Source organism: Plectropomus leopardus, chromosome 12 (genome assembly GCF_026936395.1).
Source record: "Plectropomus leopardus strain MGB_pleo_1.0 chromosome 12, ASM2693639v1, whole genome shotgun sequence".
NCBI lineage: Eukaryota > Metazoa > Chordata > Actinopteri > Perciformes > Serranidae > Plectropomus > Plectropomus leopardus.
Window position 1 is genome coordinate 2,605,879 of NC_142187.1, and position 23,890 is coordinate 2,629,768.

At 36.6% G+C, this 23,890-nt stretch overlaps 1 protein-coding gene across 2 annotated transcripts in view; it reads right to left on the reverse strand.

Annotated features, from left to right (window-relative positions):
- Positions 1-23,890, reverse strand: part of LOC121951913 (potassium voltage-gated channel subfamily B member 2-like) — a 39,487-nt gene that overhangs the window by 12,188 nt on the left and 3,409 nt on the right. For both annotated transcript variants that reach the window (XM_042498406.2, XM_088085227.1), the window contains exon 2: positions 22,489-23,274. In XM_042498406.2, coding sequence (XP_042354340.2) covers positions 22,489-23,073 — 585 coding nt within the window. In that variant the 5' untranslated portion in view covers positions 23,074-23,274. The remainder of the gene's footprint in view (positions 1-22,488; positions 23,275-23,890) is intronic.

The window sequence follows — 23,890 nt, forward strand, 5'->3', positions numbered from 1 at the left end:
TAGCCTGACTTGTCACAGCATGTCTCACCTCGAAATGTGATTCAACCCCCCTCCATCATACTTCTTTTCAAAAAAACTTGAATGTCCTATAGTCGAGTGAGGCAGTTGGAGCATGTGCACTGTGAGTCTTCTCTCTGCAGCCCTTGCTAGGACATTTCAAGATAATTGTAATAGGATTGAGTTGCTATCTATAGAAAGGATAGAGAGAGGTTAGAAGTGTTTACTCATTCTTTCCTCTCCCAATAGAAAGAATCAAGCAATAGTGGGACACCCCAAAGAAAAGCTCAATACCAAAATAAAAAAAAAGAAATAAAAAAAAGTTGGGAAAAAAAGTAAATGTGAAAAAAACTGATAATGAGTGACAGGAAGCAGAGAGGGATGCTGTTTCTAATGAAGAGAGGCTGCTCTGGGCTGGTACATCTCTGCTGATGGTACGTCATTATGAAAACCTGCATGGTGGGTTGATTACAGCCGAGAGTGATTGTATCAGGAATTTCAACAGACACTTGCAAATTTAGTCAGCTTGTCCCACTGAGTGCTTACAGATGTTTTACATTCTGAACCGGAGGAAACAAGCGTACTCTGTTTTTCACAAAATAATACAATATTACATAATGCTGTAAAAAACAGTAAAACACTGTAAATCTTGATACTTTCTAGAACCAATATTACACTTTAAACCTCTGTGGCAATATACATTTGAAGTACTTTACAGTAGTAACACTGTAAAATGACAGTAAACAACTACAGCTTCCAGTAGTTTACAGTAATCTCATGGGAAAATTTGTTACAGTGACAATTGCTGTAAAAATACAGCCAATTTCTACACAGTTTTCCCGAAATACAGTATAATACCGGAAATCTTGATTCTTTTTTTGGGTCAATATTACACTTTAAACCTCCAATCCTACTGTAGAATACTGTAATAAATTTAACAGTTATATAGTGTTGAAGGGATTTACAGTGGTAACACTGTAAAATAACAGCAGGATGCTGGCAACTACAGCTGCCAGTAGTTTAGTGTAATTTCACAGCAAAGCCTGTTATAGTATAGGAAGTAGAATTTTCATGAATTGTTTTTTTTCTGACATTGCATTGCAAAAGCTAAAAATAATAATATATAATAATAATAATAATAATCATAATAATAATTTACCACGTCTTACATTAACATCACCAAAAAGTCATGTTATGTTACAAAAATGTAAATTCTCCCAAATCTTGAGTAATTGATGGAATCTTTCATTTTATTTCAAGTGGCATTAAAAAAGTCTTTAGAAGTCTCAAATCCCATTTCCAGTAGGACTCTGGAAAACAGCTCAGACACAACTTTTTAAAATCAAAACAAATACTTTATAGTGTGTTGATGGTAAGAGATATGACAGATAGCTATGAACAAATACAGGGTTAATACTTTCGAAGACTTTTTATTAATGCTACTTGGAATGAAATTAAGTACAGCGAAGCGTGAGAAGCTCTTGGCACAGCACGTATGTGAACAAAGACACACCAAGCTTAAAGAAACAGAACAATGATTCACCCTCATAAAGTGTAATTTCTGCATCATACATTTGTGTCTAACACTGGAGTTTAAACAACTACAAGATCTCAATCTCACAGCATCTTAACCTTCAGACACCCTGGGGCCTCCTCACATGGCTGCATGCAGACAGTGAGGGGCTCAGAGGCCTGTACCATGGCAATGAATGAATCATGCATCCAAACAATTACTATACATGATAAAACTCAAATACTCTAATATTAAATAACTTTCCATGACATAATGCATTGTATATATGAAGTTGTCATGCAAGTAGCACTAGTAGAATAATGTATTGAAGGTACAAAAGGTGTGTGTTTGTGTTTTGTAATGTTCATGTGCATGTAGCAATGTAGCAATCTACGGATCTATAAGCCCTTTATAATAAAGGTCGACAGACTATCGGCCTGACTGTTTATCAGAGCCAATATCTGGCAGTTTTGATCATCGATAAAATGAATTAATGAAAAAATCTGCGGATTACAGTCAACCAACAGCAGGGAAGTCAGTCTGCAATACATGCAAAGAAAATGTCAGTATGGAAGGAACTTTATTCATTTTTTAATTAAAATTTATCTGAACTTTCTAAATTTTGACAAATATTTTCATTATTATTGTAAATGCAAATTGGTTCCAAATACCAGTAGTGGTTCATAAAGTACTAACAATTGGTATCGGCCCTGAAAAACCAATATCGTTTGACCCCTACTTTATAATAGTTGGAGGAGAAGCAAAATATATAAAAATCAGTGACGAAGACACGCAGTGTCATTAACACTGGCTTTCCTCAGCTTATCATCTCTATTTAAAGAACTGTTTGACTATGAGTGAGAGTGATTCAGCTGAGTCAGCTTCATTTCTCTGTAAGTGACTCACTGTGATAGAAACTCAAATAGTTATTGAGCAGTAGAATCTTAAATGTGGAGCCTCCATTAATTCTTCCTGCACTGTACAGCTCCTAAAGCAGCTTGTGTGTTCCTGGTACTGCTTTAAATCTGCCCCGGGTGCCAAGGTCACAGCATTTGGCAGCCATTAAGCCATTAAGACGCTGTAGGGTGGACACACTTTGATACACCTGTCCTGCACTTCCCTTCGCCCTGTCTCTCTTTGCCTCTCTGTCCGTCTTCTCTCTTAAATTTCCCCCTCTTGTTTATTTTAGATTTCTTTTTCTTGCTTGTGTTGCAGTTTTGTCCAAAGAGTCTTTTTTATTTCTGTCTGGGACAAAGTCAATCTGAATGAGGATTATGGAGCAGCAGAATCGCTGCACACTGTGTAATGCTGTAATGCGCAGTGTCCTTTGACATGACGCTGAAAGGCCAGACTGTCCATCATCCGGAAGCGGCTGAGACAATCTTCCATCACATGATTTCACAGGAACTCTCCTGAGTGACTTAGAATAAAATAGTGCAACTATAGCTTTTAATTATTTTGACAAATGCTTTCCCTTTTTTAACCGAGCATTTCCTCTTACAGACAGTATTTGCCTCCTGTAGGTTTTGAGTGGCACATTGTCAGCATGTCTTTAAATCAAACAATAGCATATTTATTGACAAAATTAATATTTGAAAAGAGAGACAACACAAATCTAACAGATAAATTATTCTATTTTCTTAGTCTGTCATTATGTTTATTAATTGTTTTCTAGATCACAATACATTTAATTATATTAGCTAATAGGCTTTTTTCTTTAAAAAGAGCTCTTTAAATTTAAGTGATCGCTAAATGTAAAACTAAATGGTAAAGTAGGAGCAGTAAGAAATGAATTTTGAATCGAAATGTGATAGAGGGGCTTGAATAATTTCTTTTCTATAATCATTATGACGTGTTATATCAAAATTTTTTGAAAATCACTGAGAATAGAATAAAGAAGTATATCAATCATTTGGTACATGTAATGATGTTTTTTTTAAATGTTTATGAATGGATGATAAATTAATATTGAGAACGTCTTTTATTAAACTCTATTTTTGTCCATGTGTAAGCATTTTTAAGAGTTTTTGATTTAAGACCTTCCAATGCCATTTAAGGTCTTATATTTAGATTAATGTATTCAATGCCTTTTCAGACTTTTTTTTTAGAAGAAAAGCTGAATCACTACAATCTTACCTTAACTTGTTTTCTGAAATTTGGTCAACTTAAAATATCAAGGCAGCCTGGACATGTTTTTTTTAAAGTTACAACAAATCGTTGTATTTGTTTTTTTCCTGTTTTTTCCCTTACAGTGTACATATATTAAAGAAGAACATGCATTCATACCCCGACTTCAAGGTCCCCACTTGTTAAAAATGCTAATAGTTCTGGGAGAACGACTGTGCTCATAAGTCAAAGGTCAGGGGGTTAACAAAAGGTCCATCCTCTGGGGACCATAAATCAGCACAATCAGTCTCTCCCTCTGAGCCACAGACTGCTGTGAATCAATGAAGAGGAAGGCGCGGCCCAAATGAATAAACTGTAAGCTGTAAAAGCTGTTTCAGAGAAAACACAAGACAGGATGAAAGAATACAGGAAGTGAGTGACTGGGCAGAGAAACTAGAGCCCTGATCAATACATGGAGGTATTTCTGGAATGGCAGAGACGGAATCTGTTGGACAGCTGCTGTCCTGCAGCACACTCCATCTATAAACCTGCTTTCTCCAGCCATGCTGTTTTCATCTAGTCTTCTACCGAGGATCAGTCATCCATACATTCATCCACATGCTCTCTATATATTTACTGGGATTAATATAAGGGGCAGATTGTTAATTGTGGCTCTTTTTCTATAATGGAACAGTAACTGTGGAGATGCAATGCAATGTCAAGATACATACTGTGTTTTAAGCACCCAATTTCCCAAAATCAGAGTCCTCCCCAGCTCACTGTTGAGCACCACAGCACCTGTCGGAGGCACCGTGCTCGTTCATTTGTAACCACACACACTAGGTTTCAAAACTTCAAAAATCAACACTGAACAAGAAATTTGAAATGTGACACGCTATACACAGATGAGTGGATTTGTGTGTTTTCTAACCCTTTAAAACCTGAGAATATTGGTTTAATTTCCTTAAAAAAACGTGATTTACATAATGAGCAATGTCAGCAGAAATGGCCCAAAATAAAATAAAATAATGATATAAAAATGAATTAAAAAATTGAACTAAGTTATTAGTTAAAAGGAAAAAACAATCTGTTCATGTTTCAAAGTTAAACCTCCAACACAGCATTTAGAATTTCTACCTTTGTGCTATTGATCAATTTCTCCTCATTCAGTGTGTAAGAATGAGGCTCAAAGTTCATTCTTCACTCTGGTTCACAGCATCAGCACAAAGTCCAATTATTGGCTGTTCTGGAGCTCCTGATTACATCACATGATGCTCATCAGCAGATGAAGTTTGCTAAGTCATAACATTTTTGATTCCATATTTGAGGTGAACATTTGTTTTACGTGACTCAATGACGCACAAACAGAACATACAATAGTATCAAAGTGAGGACACGCAGGATGGTGAAGTACAACAAATGTTACCTCAATAACAGAAGGACATTCTTCAAAAAAAGTAACTTTTGGCTTATCTGATTGTAATAACAAAATCAATTTAAATGCAGATGAGTGGTTTATATATCAAATACATTTCTCTATGATTCAAAATATGACGATTGTCGTCACAGATTGCATTTTTTTGTGATTTCTGTACGGCCCTGTTCATTTTCCACTGACTCATTGTTCACACTGAAATTACAAGACATGTTTTTTTTGTTTTTTAAATAACAGATATTTTCCCAGTTTGAGCTCTTGTTTAACCCTTTCAAACCTACTCAACGTTGCCTTTTCTTTTTCTAAATATCTTGCTCATTTTTGGGCCATTTCTGCTGAAGTTGCTCACTGCCTACTTATTTTGAAATAAATCAAGCCAGTTTGCTCAGGTTGGAAAGGATTAAACGAACCATTCTAACTGATAATGACCCCAATATATTTAAAGCAATGGACGATCTCTACTCTCCATTGTATACGTCTTTAGTTTGCCAATGTCAGCTTTTCTACAGCCAAAAACTGTGATTTTATTACTGCTAACATTCACATTCCATTTCTCACAGAAAACACACACACAGTCCTCTGCTTTCTGTTTTGTTGTAGGCATAAAAAATTGCATCATCTGCATATATCAGTACCATTAGCTGGATATAATAATCTATTATGGTGTCATCAAAGTTAAAAACATATTAATTAACAAATGATTTGATGTTTTTATACATATTCATTACTACGTGTAAGAATGTACCATTAATACCTGCTCTGCACAGTTTGTAGCAGAGAGCATCCCTCCAGCCTGTATCAAATGGCTCACTAAAATCAACGAAAGAACAAACAGTCTTCTCTTTTTAAGACAATACAAATCAACAGTGAGCTCCAGTAAAACGATATGCTCCTCTAAATCCTGCCTGAGTTTCCCTTAGGACAGAATTATCCTCACAGAACCTTACATCCAATACATCTGTGAGCAATTTACCCACAAAACGAACAACTGGGAAGCCTCTGTGATTGTTGAAATCCTCAGTGTCACCTTTCCTCTTATCAACTGGTACAATTAAAGCCAGCATCAGTCTTCAAGACAACGCCAGAGTCTCCATAAACAAAGAGACGCATAAATAAAGACGCATAAACATGCATGCAGTGCTTTGAATATACTCAAGACTCACTGTATTCCTGCTGCTTTTCCATGATCCAGTTTGAGAGTAACTTCCTCTATTCCATGTTTACTATAAATAACCCTTTAAAACCTGAATCAGGTTCAGATGCTGTTTAACTGTTTGGAGCCTTTGGAGCAAATTGGTTTGATTTCTTTGAAAAAAGAAAAAAAAGAAAAAAGGCAAAGACCAACTTGGCAAGAAATATCTAACAAATTTTAAGAAATTAGTAAAAGGTGACTTAGAATAACAGGGGTTAGATAAATGTAAAATAATAATAACAATAATAATAATAATAATAATAATGATAAAAACTAATTGGGGAAAATGTCCAGAAAATATATTCATAATTTTTTTTTTTGCTTCTTTTCAGGTAACTGTCTTTTACATACGTATATGTATGTATGTGATATATATATATATATATGTGTGTGTGTGTGTGTATATATATATATATATATATATATATATATATATATATATATATATATATATATATATATATATATATATATATATATATATATATATATATATATATATATATATATATATATATATATATATATATATATATATATATATATACACACATCTTTTTTTTAAAACTGATTTCTTGCTAATTTTTGGGCCATGTCTTATTTAGTTGCCCACTGCCTTCTCCCCATGTTACAGTGTGGACTTCTTCTCTACATGTTGGCTTTTGTTTTTGACCTTGGAAACAGCAGCTGAACTACTGAGCTCCATAGAAACTAGTCAAACTCCATCCTCTGATAATGACCACATAATTTGATTGAAACTTAAGAACAGACTTTCTGTTGAGATTGGGTTTTTTTAAGGTTTTATATGGATGTGTGAGATGGATCGAAAAACAATGACAACTTAGCTAGTCTTTACTTATTTATTCTGATATGAACTGCTTTTAGTGATGAGAAGGGAAAAGCATTTTGAAAATTTGACCAGAAGGTGGTGAATACAGGAGCTGCTGTTGTTTTATTCTTTTTGTGGTTACATACCTCTGAGTAGATTATTTCATTATTTTAATCTCTCAGCTCTGTCAGAGTGTTTAACTGAGCTCTGACTCATGGTCAGCCTTGTGCTTACTTGCTGTGTGGTGACTTGTCTTCAGGTGCACTCTGTCCCACACTCAAGATGTCAAACTACAGACTAGTAAATGTGAGCTGCCCCCACTGCATTTCACATTACTGAGTTACTTCTAGAGGAATGAAGAGTACAAGAAAAATGTTGAGAGCTGCAGGCAGTGTTTACTACACAAATTGTGCATCGTAAGAACACACACACACACACACACACACACACACACACACACACACACACACACACACACACACCCTTATGCATCCATGCACATGCAAACATGCACAATACACTGTGAAATCTGTAAAGTTCTTACTAACTTACTTCATATCATCTTGGAAACTCACTGCCTTAAAGAGGAAAGTAAATATAAGCATTCATCTTAATTTGTGTTAACTTTATATCTAAGTGTTTAGTTAACATGAAATTTTACTGTATATACGTAATTTTTTGAAGTTGCCGCAACTTCAAAATGTCAAGTGAAAGTTGTTGTTCTTTCTTAGTGTTAGCAACTTCAGTAAACCAAGTTAGTCTGACTGAACTTCATCATCACAAAGAGGATTTTACCAATGATGAAGCTTAGAGATCTGCGAGTTCTGTTTCTTAACATGTTTAAGAATATCCAAATATGACTGAAGAGTTTGCAACCACGAGAATTCAGATATACAGCACACTAAACTTGGTTACCGAAGTTGTGAAAAATGGAGAGATTGATTTTTATTAAACTTTTCATTTTTAATTTGCAACAACTTTACAACATTGAGTAAATATAACTCAATTTTAAGAAAACTTAAGAGTTAACTTAACTTAAGATTGAGAGTTATATTTATATTTATATTTATTTATATATATATATATATTTTTTTTAAAGACAGTCGGTTTTGTACATATTTTAAGATAAAAACCAGCTTGCCAGATTTTGCAGTTTAGAGACAGAGAAGGAAGAGGAGCAGAATAAAGACAGAGTCAGAATCACAGTAATCAGTCTGAATAGAAGCTGCTGGCTGCTCTGTGTGACACAATGGGCTGTAATTAGCCAAACATGGTATGTTATTAGCCATCAGGCAGCATGATCACTGCCATACACACACACACACACACACACACACACACACACACACACACACACTGAACCACAATGGAAGCTGCTCTACAGTTGTTTTAAGGTCATCTAATGAACCTTTGTTACTTTGTCACAGGGACAGATTTTTGTGATCTTGATGTTTGATTCCAAACACACATCACAAGTAATGAGTAACGGTCAATATTTTAACAATACTATATACCAATATCCTGATGGAGTAAATAATGACTTTGTATAATTCTTAACCTTACACCAAATCACACCAGGGTACTTTGAGAAACCAAAATCAGTAATTTTGTCTGCAATCAAAGCTCAAACACTGCATGTTTTCCATGCTCTTGCAGCAGTTCGTCTCTTAACCCTTTGGAGCAACATCAGTTTTCTTGTGCTGCTTTCAGATGCTATTCACAAGTAGAAAACATGAGGAAAAGGCAATAAGCAACTTGAAAAGAAATATTTCCCACATTGTGAAAAATTAGTTTATTTAGAAAAACTTTTTTTAAAAAGCAAGGGAAAAAGACAAAGCTAAGGAAAAACTATATTTATCATAATCATAATTAAATATTTAAATTATGTAATGTTTATTATTATGCATGAAATTCTTATAATTTCAAGCACTTACTGGTCATTTCCTTGTTTGTTAGTTGGTTTTTATTTTAAGTTATTATTAGTGCTACTATTATTACTTCTATTATTATTATTATTATTATTATTATTATTATTATTATTATTATACATGTATTTATTTATTTGGGTCATTTTTTTCCAAGTTTTGCAATGCCTTCTCCCATGTATTTGAAAGAAATCAGCCTATTTACTCAGGTTTAAAGAAAGAATGCTAATGAATACAATATAAATTTTTCTTAATTTTTTTCCCCCTCAGTGCATCTACAAAAATTGTCAAATCATTACAATACATTTTACATTTTACTAATCACCATATTTTCCTGCATGAACACGTATAATTCATAGCCATAGCTACATGCAAATATATATATATATATATATATATATATATATATATATATATATATATATATATATATATATACACATAACATAAAATCTGTCTCAAACCAGCCTTTTGTGGAACTAGTTGAATATTTATCACTGAGGTCTTCAAACAATACGTTTTTTTTACAATTGCAAATTTTAAATATTGCGGCAATTTATCTCTGCAATGCAAAAGTAAAGTCACACAACAAATTCTCACTGAAGCAGCAATAATTTGAAAGGATTTTCATGCTGCAGTGCCAAACCTCCCTCCAGTCCTGGTGGAACAGAGATGAGACTCACACAACGGGATGGTTCATCCAAAATTGCTGATTATATGATCTATTTACTTAGTTTTTGTGGAGCTTTTATTCACATCTCATGGACTTTGGTTAGTATTACTATCATTATTATTAGAATGATTATTATCATTATTATTATCATCAGTAATACTGAACAAGTCTCTGATGAAGGGTACACAATGGGGCTGAAATATAGTCCACCACAAGCTCCAAATAAGGATATTTTAACTATAACATACTGTGGGTATGGTATAGGTTACATAGGTGAAGCTGCTACAGATGGAGGACAGGGAGGCTATACACAAGATGATTTGGTTTAATCCAAGCAGAATCTCCATCAGATGCTCAGTTGCTCATAAGAGTCAGATCTTTGACAGGAGCATCAGCCTGAGGCAAACATATCCAGTGACCTTATCACACAATGTTATGTTGGAACAAAATCACACACAACACAGTCTCACAGAAATACAAGACATAGAAACAACCTCTGTACAACACATTGCACGGTGGTGGGCATCAAATGTAATAAAATGATCTGCTGGCAACATGAAAACTATGCAGATTCTCTTATTGCAGTTTGATTATGAAACCGTTGCAGTTCCTTCAATGTATACTCATACAATAGTTCCCATGATTTCTTACGACAATGCACATGAAATGGTTCGTATATGTAACAAATTAGCACCCTGCTAATAGAGTGCTGCAGGGATGACGTTTTTCTGTTATCAACCCTATTTCAATGTGATTCCCATGTCAAAAAGCTAATGGGATCTTTAGATCTTTGGGATTGGATTTTGGATCACTGCAGAAAATAAACTCTTTGGTGAACAAACGTTTTTGATGCTTACATGTTTTGTTCAGCATGATAATCTTCACAAATGAACACCACTTTTAGGATCTTTGATGCATAAATGCAGTTGCCAGAAGTAAAAAGCTAATGTTAGGCTTCAAACTACACAAATTTTCAGGTACTTGTTTTCCCCTTATTTCTTGCAATTTGTTGGAAATTTCTTGCCAGTTGCTCTTTGCCTTTTTCAGCCATGTTTTCACATGAATTCAGACCAATTTGCCCAGTTTTCAGAGGTTTAAATGCATGTGAAAGGCGTATGAAAGCAGCACAAGACAATTGTTTGATGTCGTTCCAGGTTTCATAGGGTTTAAAAGCCTCCTTGGTATAACAATCAGCTGCAGGGAATATCACTGATGTCTCTCTGACCCTGAAGACAAATAAAGCAGTGAGAAACCAAAGACAGCCTGTGAGCTGCGGTACACTCATACCCTGTGAGCAGTCTGACAGGGAAACTTCTGCCAACAAAAGATTTACAGTCAGCAGGATGAACTTTGCAAAGCATCAGCCTCTCTGCTGCGGGACGGATACATCATTATCATCTCAGTGAAAGCATTCAGCGGCAGAAAGCTATAGTACATTAGTGAATACACATCATTCTCCTCTGCTGTCTGTGAGAACATGCTTCCTGCACCATGCTGACAGAGACACTTTACACACACTACTAATGACTCATCGCTGACTTTTACAATGTCCTCAATTTCACTCAGGACTTCACGATGAATATTAAAACTCATGCAAGTGTTGGAATGATAATTAGTAAATTAGTAAATCAACAAAGAGAGAGTTAAAAATCAATACAACATGGTGAAGAAGCTCTGCTTATATTTGGACTGCTGCTATGTGCCTATGTGAGGGAAATATGCAGCAACAAAGTGCTGTACACTAACTCTTAGGGCCCACTTTAATATCATACACACTCGTATAGCTTTGCCCAAAACACACACACACACACACACACACACACACACACACACACACACACACACACACACACACACACAAAATTATTAAAAAAAAAAAAATTATTTAAAACATTATTTTCTGCTTTTATTGATTATCTTTTTTTAACCAACATCAGTCCTAATCATAAATATAAAATATTTATCAACTTTCAGAATTTTAACCCTTTAAATGCCAGGTTTTTGTCATTGTGCCATTATGTTTTCAGATTAATTTTTTAAAAATAAAGAAAAATGAATTATTGGCAAATGTGCCATATGAATTATGGCACATTTTTATTGTACTTCACAGTATGAATGTAACAACTTTGTTTACACAGTGTATTTTAGACTTATTGTAGGAGCTGAGCTGGAAATTCCAAGATTAACCAAAATACACAATCTTAAATTTATGCCATATGCATGAACACAGCCAAAATGATCAAAAAACATTTTGAATAAAAAGCGAGGTCAATGCACCAAACAGTCTCTGTGGGTTAACTAGGCAACTACACAGCAGCAACTACAGTCATGAATTAGAGAAGCATTGTAAAATATCCTTTGTTTCTCTTAATCTGATGGCAGATTTACAGCCTGCTCTCATCACAGCATTGTCACAGTTTAATAGAGAAAGCAAGTCAGACAGTCACACTAATTGCACCATATTACATAAACTGCTTATGTGGAAATGAAAATGTAAGCAAACACACCGCCAATAATCGCTTACTGTGGACACTAGATTACAAGAGCAAGATGACAGCATGAGGTCAGAGGTGAAGCAGGAAGTGGCCCTCTAAAATCTAATGGACAGCTTCGGAAATAACTTCTGATAAACATTGTTGAGCAGGTTCACAGGCTGACTGCAGGCTGATGTGATGCACTCTGTGACCTCTCCTCAGTGATGACTCTCAAATCTCAGAATCAACAGAAACCACGGCAGAAACTACAAGCCTGAGCTGTTTAAAGACAATTTTGAAAAGTATTTTAAAAGAAATACTCCATTAAAACTTTACCATTTATGAAGTCAATGACATTATTAAACAGTATATAATTTACAGTTCTAAGTGTTATACCTATTGCAGTTAGGGGGAGACACTACAGGTACAGGGGCAAAGGTGCAGATTATGTTTCAATTATAGGGGGACACATATAAAATGAAAGGATTGGTGGTTCGCCTCCAAAAGCTTTTGAGCATCAATGTAGAATCTGACAAGTTGATTTTAATAATAAAAAAAAAATCTTAATCTTAATCTTGCCTTAAAAAATGTAAGGACTATTAATCATAATTTATATTTACTTTATATCTAATTGTTAAGTTTAATCAAAATGTAGCTGTATTTCCTTAATTTTGTGAAGTTGCTGCACCTTGAAAATGACAAGTGGAATGACCTTGTTCTTTTTAAGTGTTAGCAACTTCAGTAAAGCAAGTTAGTCTGACTTCACTTGATCATCACAGAGGATTTTGTCAATGATAAATTTAGGAGATCTGTGAGTTTGTCAAGAATATATAAATATAAATATAATTGAAGAATACAGATATAGCCAAAAACGTGCTTACTGAAGTTGCTAAAACTTAGAATGACTGATTCAGTGAAACCTCTCATTTTTAAGTTGCAACAACTTCACAAAATCAAGTTAATGTAACTAAATTTTAAGTAATTGTAATTGTAAGTAATCAGCTTTTCAGATTTTACAGTGTACTCACTTGGGATGATGAAGATAATTATGCTATGCAACATTGCAATTAGACAAATATAAATTCATAATGCACAAAATGCTAATGTACAGACAATACATACAATAATAATGTATGCAAACATTTTAGTTTTGTAGTTTATTGCAGACATTCTGTCAGTTTGTAAAGTCATTGAATGATAATACAATGTCTCTTTTTAGAGACATACTGTTTATATCAAATATATCACATAAACAACTCAACTATAGCGCAATGCATCATTCTGAGCTTAACCATGATGAAATGATCCTCTGCTAACAACAAAATGACAAACTCCTGAAGCAATCCACTTAAATTATAATATGAAATTTAAGAGAAATGTACAATCTATTCTGTGTAACTGTTATATGAATAAAGAAACAGAAATACTCATGCTGTCATGTTTTTACAAGAACCCCTAAACAACCACTTATGCTCACAAACTTTCCTCATGAGCTGCAGAAATCTGTTTCAGCAAAAATGAGATGAGTGACTGAAGCGATAAGTGGAGGGCACAGTGAGACCTCTCTGTCAGCTATGGACCACTGGTTCATCACACACACACACACACACACACACATACACACAGTCCTGCTCTGTTTTTTAAAAGCTAATTTTCAAGTCATTTTCTTGTCAGCTTTCATTATTCTCTGCAATTTGTGGGACATTTCTTGCAAAGTTGCTCTTTGCAATTTTCCATGCTTCCATGTTTTCTAAAAAATTAAACCAAAGTTGCTTACATTATGAAGGTCTGAATGCTGGTGGAAGGCGTCTGAACGCAAAATAATTTTCTCCATTCTTTCAAGCATTCCTATCAATCAGTTATCCTAGAGAGTGCTGGGTTATAATTGGCTGGAGAGAGTTCTCTTTGGCATCCTGAACAGTATTCTAAATAAATCTAAAAACACACTTTTTGGACTGCCAGAGTGAAAATTCAAGATGACATAATTTCTCCACCAGTTTATTTTATTTTTTATGTTTGGAAAGTAAAGGTTGCTCCCCCTTGCTCAGTTTTTGAATAAATAGTGTTAAAAAAAATTCAGCTGTGGCCTTCCTGCAGGTGTCAATCTGTCATTTACACTAATTGCACAGCTCAGACCTTTTTCTGCACAGGTTAAAACAGTGATATTGTCATTAGACAAAAGATTTTATTGCACTGTGTTCTTAAATCCCCACTTCCTCCCTCCTGTGGGTCAGACCATGGACAGGACAGACTACCCAAGCTGCCAACAGTTAGTCTATTTGCAGCAGCAGCAGTACTGGTAAAAGCCCCAAAGGAGATTAAGCCAGACTCCTAAGTCATACTCTGTGTGTGTGTGTGTGTGTGTGTGTTTGTCTGTGTGTCTGTGTGTCTGTGAGTCTGTGTGTCTGTGTCCACCATGAACAACAGGTTCCATCCTTTCATATTGGTACAGAATTGTATACAGGATGAGAGAATATACATGTTTTATCTTGTTATGTTCTACAATATTGCTTTGACCAGTGGGGAAATCACTAACATGTCTCGGCAGAAGCATTAAATACATCTGAGCGACTGTTTGAAAGAAGCGGAAATGAAACAATCCCATTTATGTGTGTGAATCTCACTACAAAGAATAGTCAAAAAAAAAATATAATCAGAGCCAAAAATAAGAAGATTACACGGATTATGTAAAGTGTAGGAAACTAATCTCTATTATTGGAACATTTAATACTCATATTATCCAATAAAACTCAAAATATCATAGGTAGTTGTCCATCTGGACTCGAAAAAAGATGTGTGTGTGTGTGTGTGTGTGTGCGCGCTCCAGAACAAATGCTGCACCATGTTTTCTAAATGGCCAGGTCATGCTTCTGTTCTAATCAGCACCAGCACTGAGCTATAGATGTCACCAGGAAGAGGCCCTCTTATTGGCTGAGAGCTGAGCTGCATCACTACTGCGACAGAGTGACACACGGCCGGTGTCAGTGCACGGAGGCCTAAGCAGCTTCCCTCCTGCTGACGCTACGGTTCCAACATGGTCACATGGACCGCTGAAGGCCAGCACTGTTGTATTTTTAGAGTGATGAACTACCTGTAAACTGAGCTGAAATCATTACAGGTATACTATGTACATATGCGCGTATATCATGTTACATTACACATGACTCTGTTTGGAGCTATTGTTGTCACAAATACATCAAACTCCAAAACGCAGCAGAAACAAACTATTTTCGAGCACAAATGAAAATGTTAAGAAAACTCAAAATTTTAAGGCAGCGACAAAACAAACAGTAACATAATTAAACTTTCGAGTGCGTCCGGCCTGACAGCACAGCTCAGTCATGCACTGCTACTGAGCACCACTGATGACTTTTGACATTAAGCCTGCTAATTGAGCATCACGCCTAAGCAAGTTTCAGCCATCGAAAAAAGTCTTGATCAGAGTTTGGTTCCCACATAGCAAGTTTTGGTTCTAAAAACGTTCGGCCTGTTTTTGCAAGAAAAAATTAGCTTTAGCATTATCTTGTATATCACCAAAGCAGATGAAAAATAAATCCAATGTGGAAGTGCCATAAGGGTCTTGGTTGTTATTGTGTTTTTTTTCTTTCTTTCTTTATGACTTTTTTTCATCCTTCTCTGGTTTGCAGCTTCTTGATTTGCAATTCTAGTTGTTGTGACATTATTTGCGATTACTGACGTCAGGACACGGGAGGTTGTAGGAGAGAGAATGAAAAGTAAAAATGCTAATTATGCTGGTTATTGTGAAGGAAAACTTCAGTGATTTCAACATTTTGAAATGCTGTACCTGTACTGCCATCATGAATGAAAAAAACTTCTAGAAAAAAAAGAATAAAAACGGCTTCACAAAATGGTCACAGTAACATCTGTAATGTAACAATTTGTAAGAAATGGGTCAAAGCTGCCACTGCAGCCTCCTACTGTGCAATTTTTTAGCAATATTGATTCAGCTAATAACTTTATAACTATTTGCTATAACTGGTCAATCCCATTCCTCTGAGTGACATGTTTTAAAAGCAGCCAGTCAGTAACTTTGCCTCACTGTCACACTGACTCCAACTCCAGTGTTGGTTTTCCTTGAGTTGAATGAGCTGTTAAAGGCTCGCTCTAAGCTCTGAGGATAATCAGGTCCGGTGTGAATCTAGCTGATTAAACCAAAGGCTCGGAGCAGTCTCCTCTCCCGCTGCTGACAGAGCAGTTGGCCTGGACTGGTCTCCAGTCAGTCAGCTGGAAACACAGAATCAATTAACAGTAACAGCATCCCCTTCTTCCCTCTGTGTCCCTCTGCTCGGGCTAATTTACACTGCTCAACAGTTTTCCTTCACATGAAGCTTTGCCGACAAAGGAAAACAAATTCTGAGCCTATGACAGGACCTTTAGTCCACATCAGACCCAGAGCTACATAACCACGCTCACCTCCACAGTGTTTGCTTTCTCAGTGTGAGGAAAACAAGACTTCCTGCATGAGATGTAAAACATGTGCTCTCCTCTCTGCTCATTGTTCTTGGGGACTTCATTAGAGCAAACCTCAGGCTGCCAAAATACAGACAGCAAATCAAGTGTCCCAGCGGGGATAATAACACACTGGAGCTCTGCTGCACAACATGAAAGGATGTCTCTGTCCACTGTGCAGCTCTGAGACTCTGATCACCGACTGCTTCATCTTCTCCTAACTTACAGGCAGAATCTCAAGACTGTGAGGAGACGGAGCCACGAGGCACAGCAGCTGTTACAGGCCCGCTCTGTCAGCACCGATTCAAGTATTTCTGCTACAGGTCTGAATGAACCCTCTGACAGAACAGTGTATCAGGGCCATTATAGATAAAATTTTAAAAAAGGCAACAACAAAAAAACAGAGGGCAATATTCTAAGGAAATTAAGTTGCAAGTTTGTGAGAAAAAACAACAATTTCTGTGAAAAAAAAGTCAGCTATTCTCTGAGTTTATGAAGTCACAAATTTATGAAAAAAAAGTCAGAAAGATAGTTGGGTTATTTTTCTTTGTTTTTTTGTGTGGGGGGGTCAAAGATATGATGGTGTTTTAGGGCCACTGTTACACAGTTGTATTTGACTCCCAAAAAACAAACCAATAAAATCACAATTTTTCTTTTTTTTCCACACAAATTTGTGATTTTATAAACTCAGAGAATTGCAGATTTTTTTTAACAGAAATGTGTGACTTTTTTCTCAGAAATTTGCAACATTCTAAGCTCAGAGAATATCCACCTTTTTCTTGCAAATTTGCAACAAGAATCTTGGAAATTCAGAGTTTTTTTTCTCAGAATATTGCCCTGCGTTTTTTTTTTTTTTAAATCTTCAGTGGCCCTTATACGCCATTGTACTCTGACAATGAAACAGTTTCTGTGATGACGTAAGGATGCATTCAGAAGGAGGGACAGGCTCCTGCACAATCAGGCCAGAAACACAGTTCGTTTACATGATGTTAGAAAAAGTTGAATTATTGTGTCAGTCCGACTAAAACTGGGCTTTTAAAATACATATAAAAATGTAAGTTCAACCGAATATCTCAAAGTCTGACTAACACACCTAGAAAAGTTGGGGGTGGCTTTACTCTTCCATGTATACAACATGGGAGTTTTTCCTTAGGAATGTGTATGCTGTAAAGCCCTCTGAGGTAAACCGTGTTTTGTGATAATGGGCTTTTTAAAATAAAATCGACTTGACTTGACTTGATCTCAGTCAGACAATGAACTGGCCTTGGCACTCTCCAGGCTTTTGACCTGAAGTCCAGCGGCATAAATTCTAAGAGGAAACACAAACGTGTGGAGGTGCCTGCAGCCCCCCCTCCCCCACACACACTGTAGAGACTCACCAACTGGCTGACAACCTGAATACGTTTTTTATAGCAGATTTGCACTTTCACACCCTTTAGCTGCTCTGACTCACTCATCAGTTAACAGCCTGCACCCTCTGCTAGGCTCATCCACAGCACAAAATGGATATGAAGACTTTTAAAAGTGGACTTCAGGATGAGGCCTCACACTGAGAACACTTTTGTGCACAGGCACACGGTGTTCATCTATGTTGTGTCATTACAAAGTTACACTGCCAACTACTGGCCTGGCATGCATAATGCAGCGTTTGTTTGTTTTTTTAGTTTTTTTAGTTTTATTTTGCAGCTCTGAGTACACAAGCATTGTTCTCACAATGTTATGAACACAGATTTTTTTTTTAATGCAAAGGAAAGACTTTTTTTTGTTTTTAGTAGGACCTTTCTACTCTAAACATGGCCTGAGTCTGCTGTGGAATTCTCCAGGTTTCTGGAATTCTCACAGAGTTCAAGTCTAAACTGCAAAAATCCAGTCTGCACCTCCGTCACCGTATGTTTTGGATCAGCCACCAAACATGACAGGAACAGACTACAACAGACTACAACAAACAGTCACAACTGCATGAAAAATCATTGGTGCCTAAATGCCCTCCATCCAGGACTTATACACCTCCAGGAAATAGGCAGGTAGCATCACTGCTGAGCATCAGACCCCGAACACAATCAGTCAGACCAGACACAAGACACTGATGGACACTTCACCAAACACCCACAGGACGTCACTGTACCTGTAATTATATGTATTTTATAGTTTATATACTTTTTAAATATGCAAATATGCCTCTCAGTATGAACGGAAGGATACACTTAAAATCCAGCTGTCAAAAAACACAGTCAGATTCCTTGTATGTGTATACTGACCTTGGCCAGTAAAGCTGAATCTGATAAAGACGTACCATCAGCAGAGTATTAACATTAATATTACAAATGCACACTGCTGTCCCGTCATCGGTGATGGACTAATGCTGTGCAAGAATTGTGTGTTTCGGAGCCATCTATCTGCTGTGTGCCTGCTCTGCTGCACACAATAAAACATGCTCACTAAGCTCACTGTGGAAACTAAATGATTTGCTTTAAGCTCATAGTGTGTACTACCACACAAAGCCTCTGCATTACACAGGCAATGTGGTGCTTGTAGGGCATATACTTACATAGTTATTTAGACGGAAAACTTATAATGTCAGTTTTTCATCAGATGCAATAAATACGGTAAGTCCTCCACCACAACAAGCAGAAACCTGACCAAGTCTGCACCTTCTCCGAAAAACTTCAACCCATCTCAAACGATGGAAACTAAAGATGCTGCAGCCGTTTTAAAATGGAAAATCTGTAAAACCAAAAAAGAAAATCATTTGTTCCTTCTTTTCTACAAGATTTCATATGAAAGTTGCAGATTTTTGCATTAGTACACACATCTATGTATAAAAAAACAGTTAACCCTTTAAAACTTGAGCAAACTGGCTATAATTCTTTCAAAAACATGGGAAGAAGGCAATGAAAGAAGAAATAAATAAAAAAATAAACAAGAAATTTGCAGAAATTAATGAATTAATGAAGTAATTAATTAATTAAAAATGTTGAAAAAATAACTTGGAAAAATGCTTCAAAATTCAACATTTTTGTAACACAATTTTAAATATGGAATGAAGAAAATATTACACTTTTTACCTAGCTTTTAAAAAATCATTTTTTAAATCTGCTTCTTTCTTGCAATTTGTGAAACATTTCTTACCAAGTTGCTCATTGTCCTTTTTCCCCATGTTTTTTTAAAGAATGAATTTGTAATAAATATTTTTTTTAAAAAAAGCTTTAAAAAATATAAGAAAAATTGTAACATAATATGTAATTATCATAATTATAAATATAACTTTTCTCATTTTTTTGCCCATACATTTCCTACTAGCTATTAAAATAATTTTCTAAATCTACTAATTCCTTACAATGTGTGAAACATTTAATACCAAAGTGCTAGTTTATTATTGTTATTTGTTACTTAAAGAAATTGCACCAATTTTCTCAGGGTTCAAAGGTTAGATATTTGTGACAGGTGTCTGAATGCAGCACAAGAAAAGTGAAATCATTATTTTATCATTATTTTACAGTGCCAATACCATAAATTGCTTCAATATTGTACTACTGTTAAATTTATTACAGCATTCTACAATAGACTGTGAGAGTCTATGGGCTTACAGTGTAATTTTGGCTCCAAAAAGCATCAAGATTTACTGGTGTGGGTTTTTTTTTTGAAAAGCTGTACATAAGTGTTCAGTAGAATGTGAGGTTTGCAGTGTAACATTGGCTCCAAAAAGCATAAACATTAACAGTGTTTTATTGCATTTAAAAAAACCCTGTACATTACTGTAAGAATTTTATATTTTTAAAGCAATTTGTTACAGTGTATGGGAAAGTGAAAATATGCTGTATTTTGTTTGTTTGTTTTGTAATTTGTATGAATTGACCCTTTAACAGTTAACCACTTTATCTTTTCCACTAGGCCTACAGGACACTCCAACACAGGGCTAACATGCCAGAGCGTAACTCCACCTCCTCCTCCTCCTCCTCCTCCTCCTCCTCCTCCTGGCTGTCTCTGGACTCTGCAGGTGAAGGAGGATTATGGTCCTGAGAGCTCCTAATGGCCTCTGATGCCTCTACATGGATCTGCATGAGGCTGCAGAGCAGAGCGGCAAAGCAGAGCAGCAACAGCAGAGCTGAGGTCACGACTGAACACTGCCTCACAGTTTGACACCAAGGCCTCAACTCACAAAAACAATAAAAGCCTGCCTATTAGTGGGGAATTATTGATACTGTGTTGTACTGGAACTTAACCCTTTAAAATCAGGAGTGACATCACTTTTTTATGTTATTTTTGTACTGCTTTGAGACCCCTTTCACACGCTTTTAAACACTTTAACCCTGAGCACATTGGTGCCATTTCTCTCAAAAACACATTGGAAAAAAAGGCAAATGACCAAGAAATGTTTCACAAATTTCAAGACATTTGAAGATTTAGAAAATTTATTTTAAAAAGCTAGAGAAAAATGTCCAGGGAAAACAATATTATTTTTATAGTTACATATTAGAAATTATTTCACAAATGTTCTTTCCTTTTTTCTTTTTAATTTCCTCTCCTTTCTCTCTTTCTCAGAAGTCACTTCCGAAGTTAAAATGTAAAAAAAAAAGCTTTAAATATAAAACACCAAAGTTCCTAATTGCTGTCCCTGTAACCTCAGTTCTCTCAGTCAGTGAAGACATCTCTTTAACTGGCTCCTCCTGTAATTAAGTGTTGTACTTCAATAAAGTTAAGGGACTCACAAGAATCAGATAAAAAGACAGATAAAAGAAGAGTCTTGTCTTAGTGTGAAGACATCACAGTCGTTTCACAGTCCTTTGTTCAGCTCCAGTTTAGGCATCTCGCTTTGTCCTATGTCGGCCCTTATTTTATGTCTCCTTTCTTCCATCAGAATAAATGGTAGTGGACTATACTTGTATAGCACTTTTCTAGTCTTATTGACCACTCAAAGTGCTTTAACACTACATGTCACATTCACCCATTCACACACACACTCACACACTGGTGGTCGAGGCTACCATACAAGGTGCCACCTGCTACTCAGAAATCATTCACACACACTCACACTCCGATGATGCAGCTTCAGGAGCAATTTGGGGTTCAATATCTTGCCTAAGGGATTGAACCGCTGACCTTCCAATTAGAGGACAACCCGCTCTACCTCTAAGCCACAGCCACCCCAAAATAAAAGCTGCTTCAAGAAAAAAACGGTTCAAATGTTTGCAGCAGAGACCTTTAGTCAAAGATTAAGCTTTAAAAAATCAACATGGACTCTATATCCCATAATGCACATAACATAATACATTGGTCCTCAAGCCAACAGTCAGATAACACTGTTGACATCCATATTATTTTGTCAGGCTTCACCACCTGGGCTAATTGGCTTGATGTCTTTCAAAATCATGGGAAGCAGGCAATGGGCAGCTAAAGAAGAAATGGACCCATAAATTTGCAAGAAATTAGTAAAAAAAGAAATATATAAGAAATTTACCTGAAAAACAGGAAACAAACAAACAAACAAGGTAAGATATATAAAACAGGGAAATGCCCGGGGGCGGGGGGTGCTTAAAAATCATAACAATTCTGTAAAAACAATTTTGAATAAATAATTATTATAATTTTAACTGTGGATATCTATTTTTTTTTCTCCCAGCTTTTTAAAAATCTAAATTTACTAATTTCTTGAAAATTGTGGGCCCTTTACTTGTGAAAGGTGCATAAATGCAGCACAAGAAAAATGACAGCAATGCAGTTTTTAAAGGGTTAACAGTGAAAGTACTGTGAGTCAGGACATGTTTAATCCAGCACAGGCCATGGCTATTGTATCTAAGAGTGTAGTGTAATTTCCCTTTACCTGCGTGTGTGTGTGTGTGTGTGTGTGTGTGTGTGTGTGTGTGTGGCTGTTACCTTTGCAGCCACAGAGGAGCTGGGTTTCTCCAGCAGGTCCCACAGCTTCTGTCTCTTGTCTGGACAGCAGCCGTGCTCCGCCTCGTCTCCGTCCTTGTCCCTCAGCGTCTCCGCCTCCCTCCTCAGCTCCTCGTTCATCTGCTCCTTCTTCTGGTGGTACCGCGCCTGGCAGCAAGACTCCAGGTAGATCTCATCAATGCCCCAGTAGTCCAGCTCCTGGCCGAAGGACAGAGCGCACATCTCCTCCATCATGTGCAGCTTCCCCGTTCTGTAGAAGTTGAGGATGGAGGAGAAGGCCACCGGGTGCCGGTCGAAGAAGTACTCGTTCTCGGTGAGGCTGTAGTCGTCACAGATCTCCAGCAGTGACTCGTGGGTGTTGCAGTCTCTTAGCCGTCCCAGACGGGTTCTGGGCAGCCGGTCCAGTGTTCTCCACAGGACTTCATGTGTGAGACCTCCCACGTTGAGCCTGACCCTGCGCGAGCGAGCCTTGATGCGGATGATGTCGATGGGCTCAGGGGGGAGCACGGGGCCTGCGGCGGGCCGCGGCGTGACTTTGGGCGTGCTGAAGCTCACTCTGTCTGTCATGTCGGCTGTGTGTGTGTGTGTGTGTGTGTGACTGTGGGAGTGGGGTACCTCTAACAGGTTGCAGTGGTGTGTGTGTGTGTGTGTGAGTTTATGAGGCTCAGTGAGATGATGATGGTGGTCCGTCCGTCAGGGGAAAGATGCCCAGGCCCACCCAGTCACCTGGCTGTGTTCACAGCACCAAACTCCTGGTTACATCCATGGCTGCAAAAACAAGACATCAACAGTGACCACAAGATGTGCAGCCATCAACATCTGTAAACAGAATGAGTCACACAGTCACAGTGTCTTTGTTGCAGGATTACCTCGCTGGGGGCCCGAGGACTAAATGTGTTTCTGGGCCCCTTCTAATCCTCAACTGCAGACTCTCTGTGCATTACAATACATCAATCTAGCCTGAAGGGACTTACATTTTTCCTGAAAAACTAAATCAGAGCAATTTGTGGTTCTATTTCTTGCTCAAGGACACTTTTAACATGAGAAGCTGGAAAACAAACCTGCAACACATCTTCCCAAAGCAGTTTACTTTATGTCTATTTGTTAGGTTTACTTAAATTTCTTTGTATTTAATATTTGATTTCATTCATTTCTTAACATAGTTTAAAAAGCATATAATAATCAATAAATAAATGTACCTTTTACCTTGAATTTATTTCATTTTGTTAATCAATTTCAAAATGGCAGGTGAAATGAACTTGTTCTTTCTAAGCGAGGGCAACTCAAACCAAGTGAGTCCAACTTAACTGAATAAGTGTGTTTTCTGTGTAGTATTCAGAAAACTGATTGTGTATGATATATAATTAGCATTTGTGTAAACAAA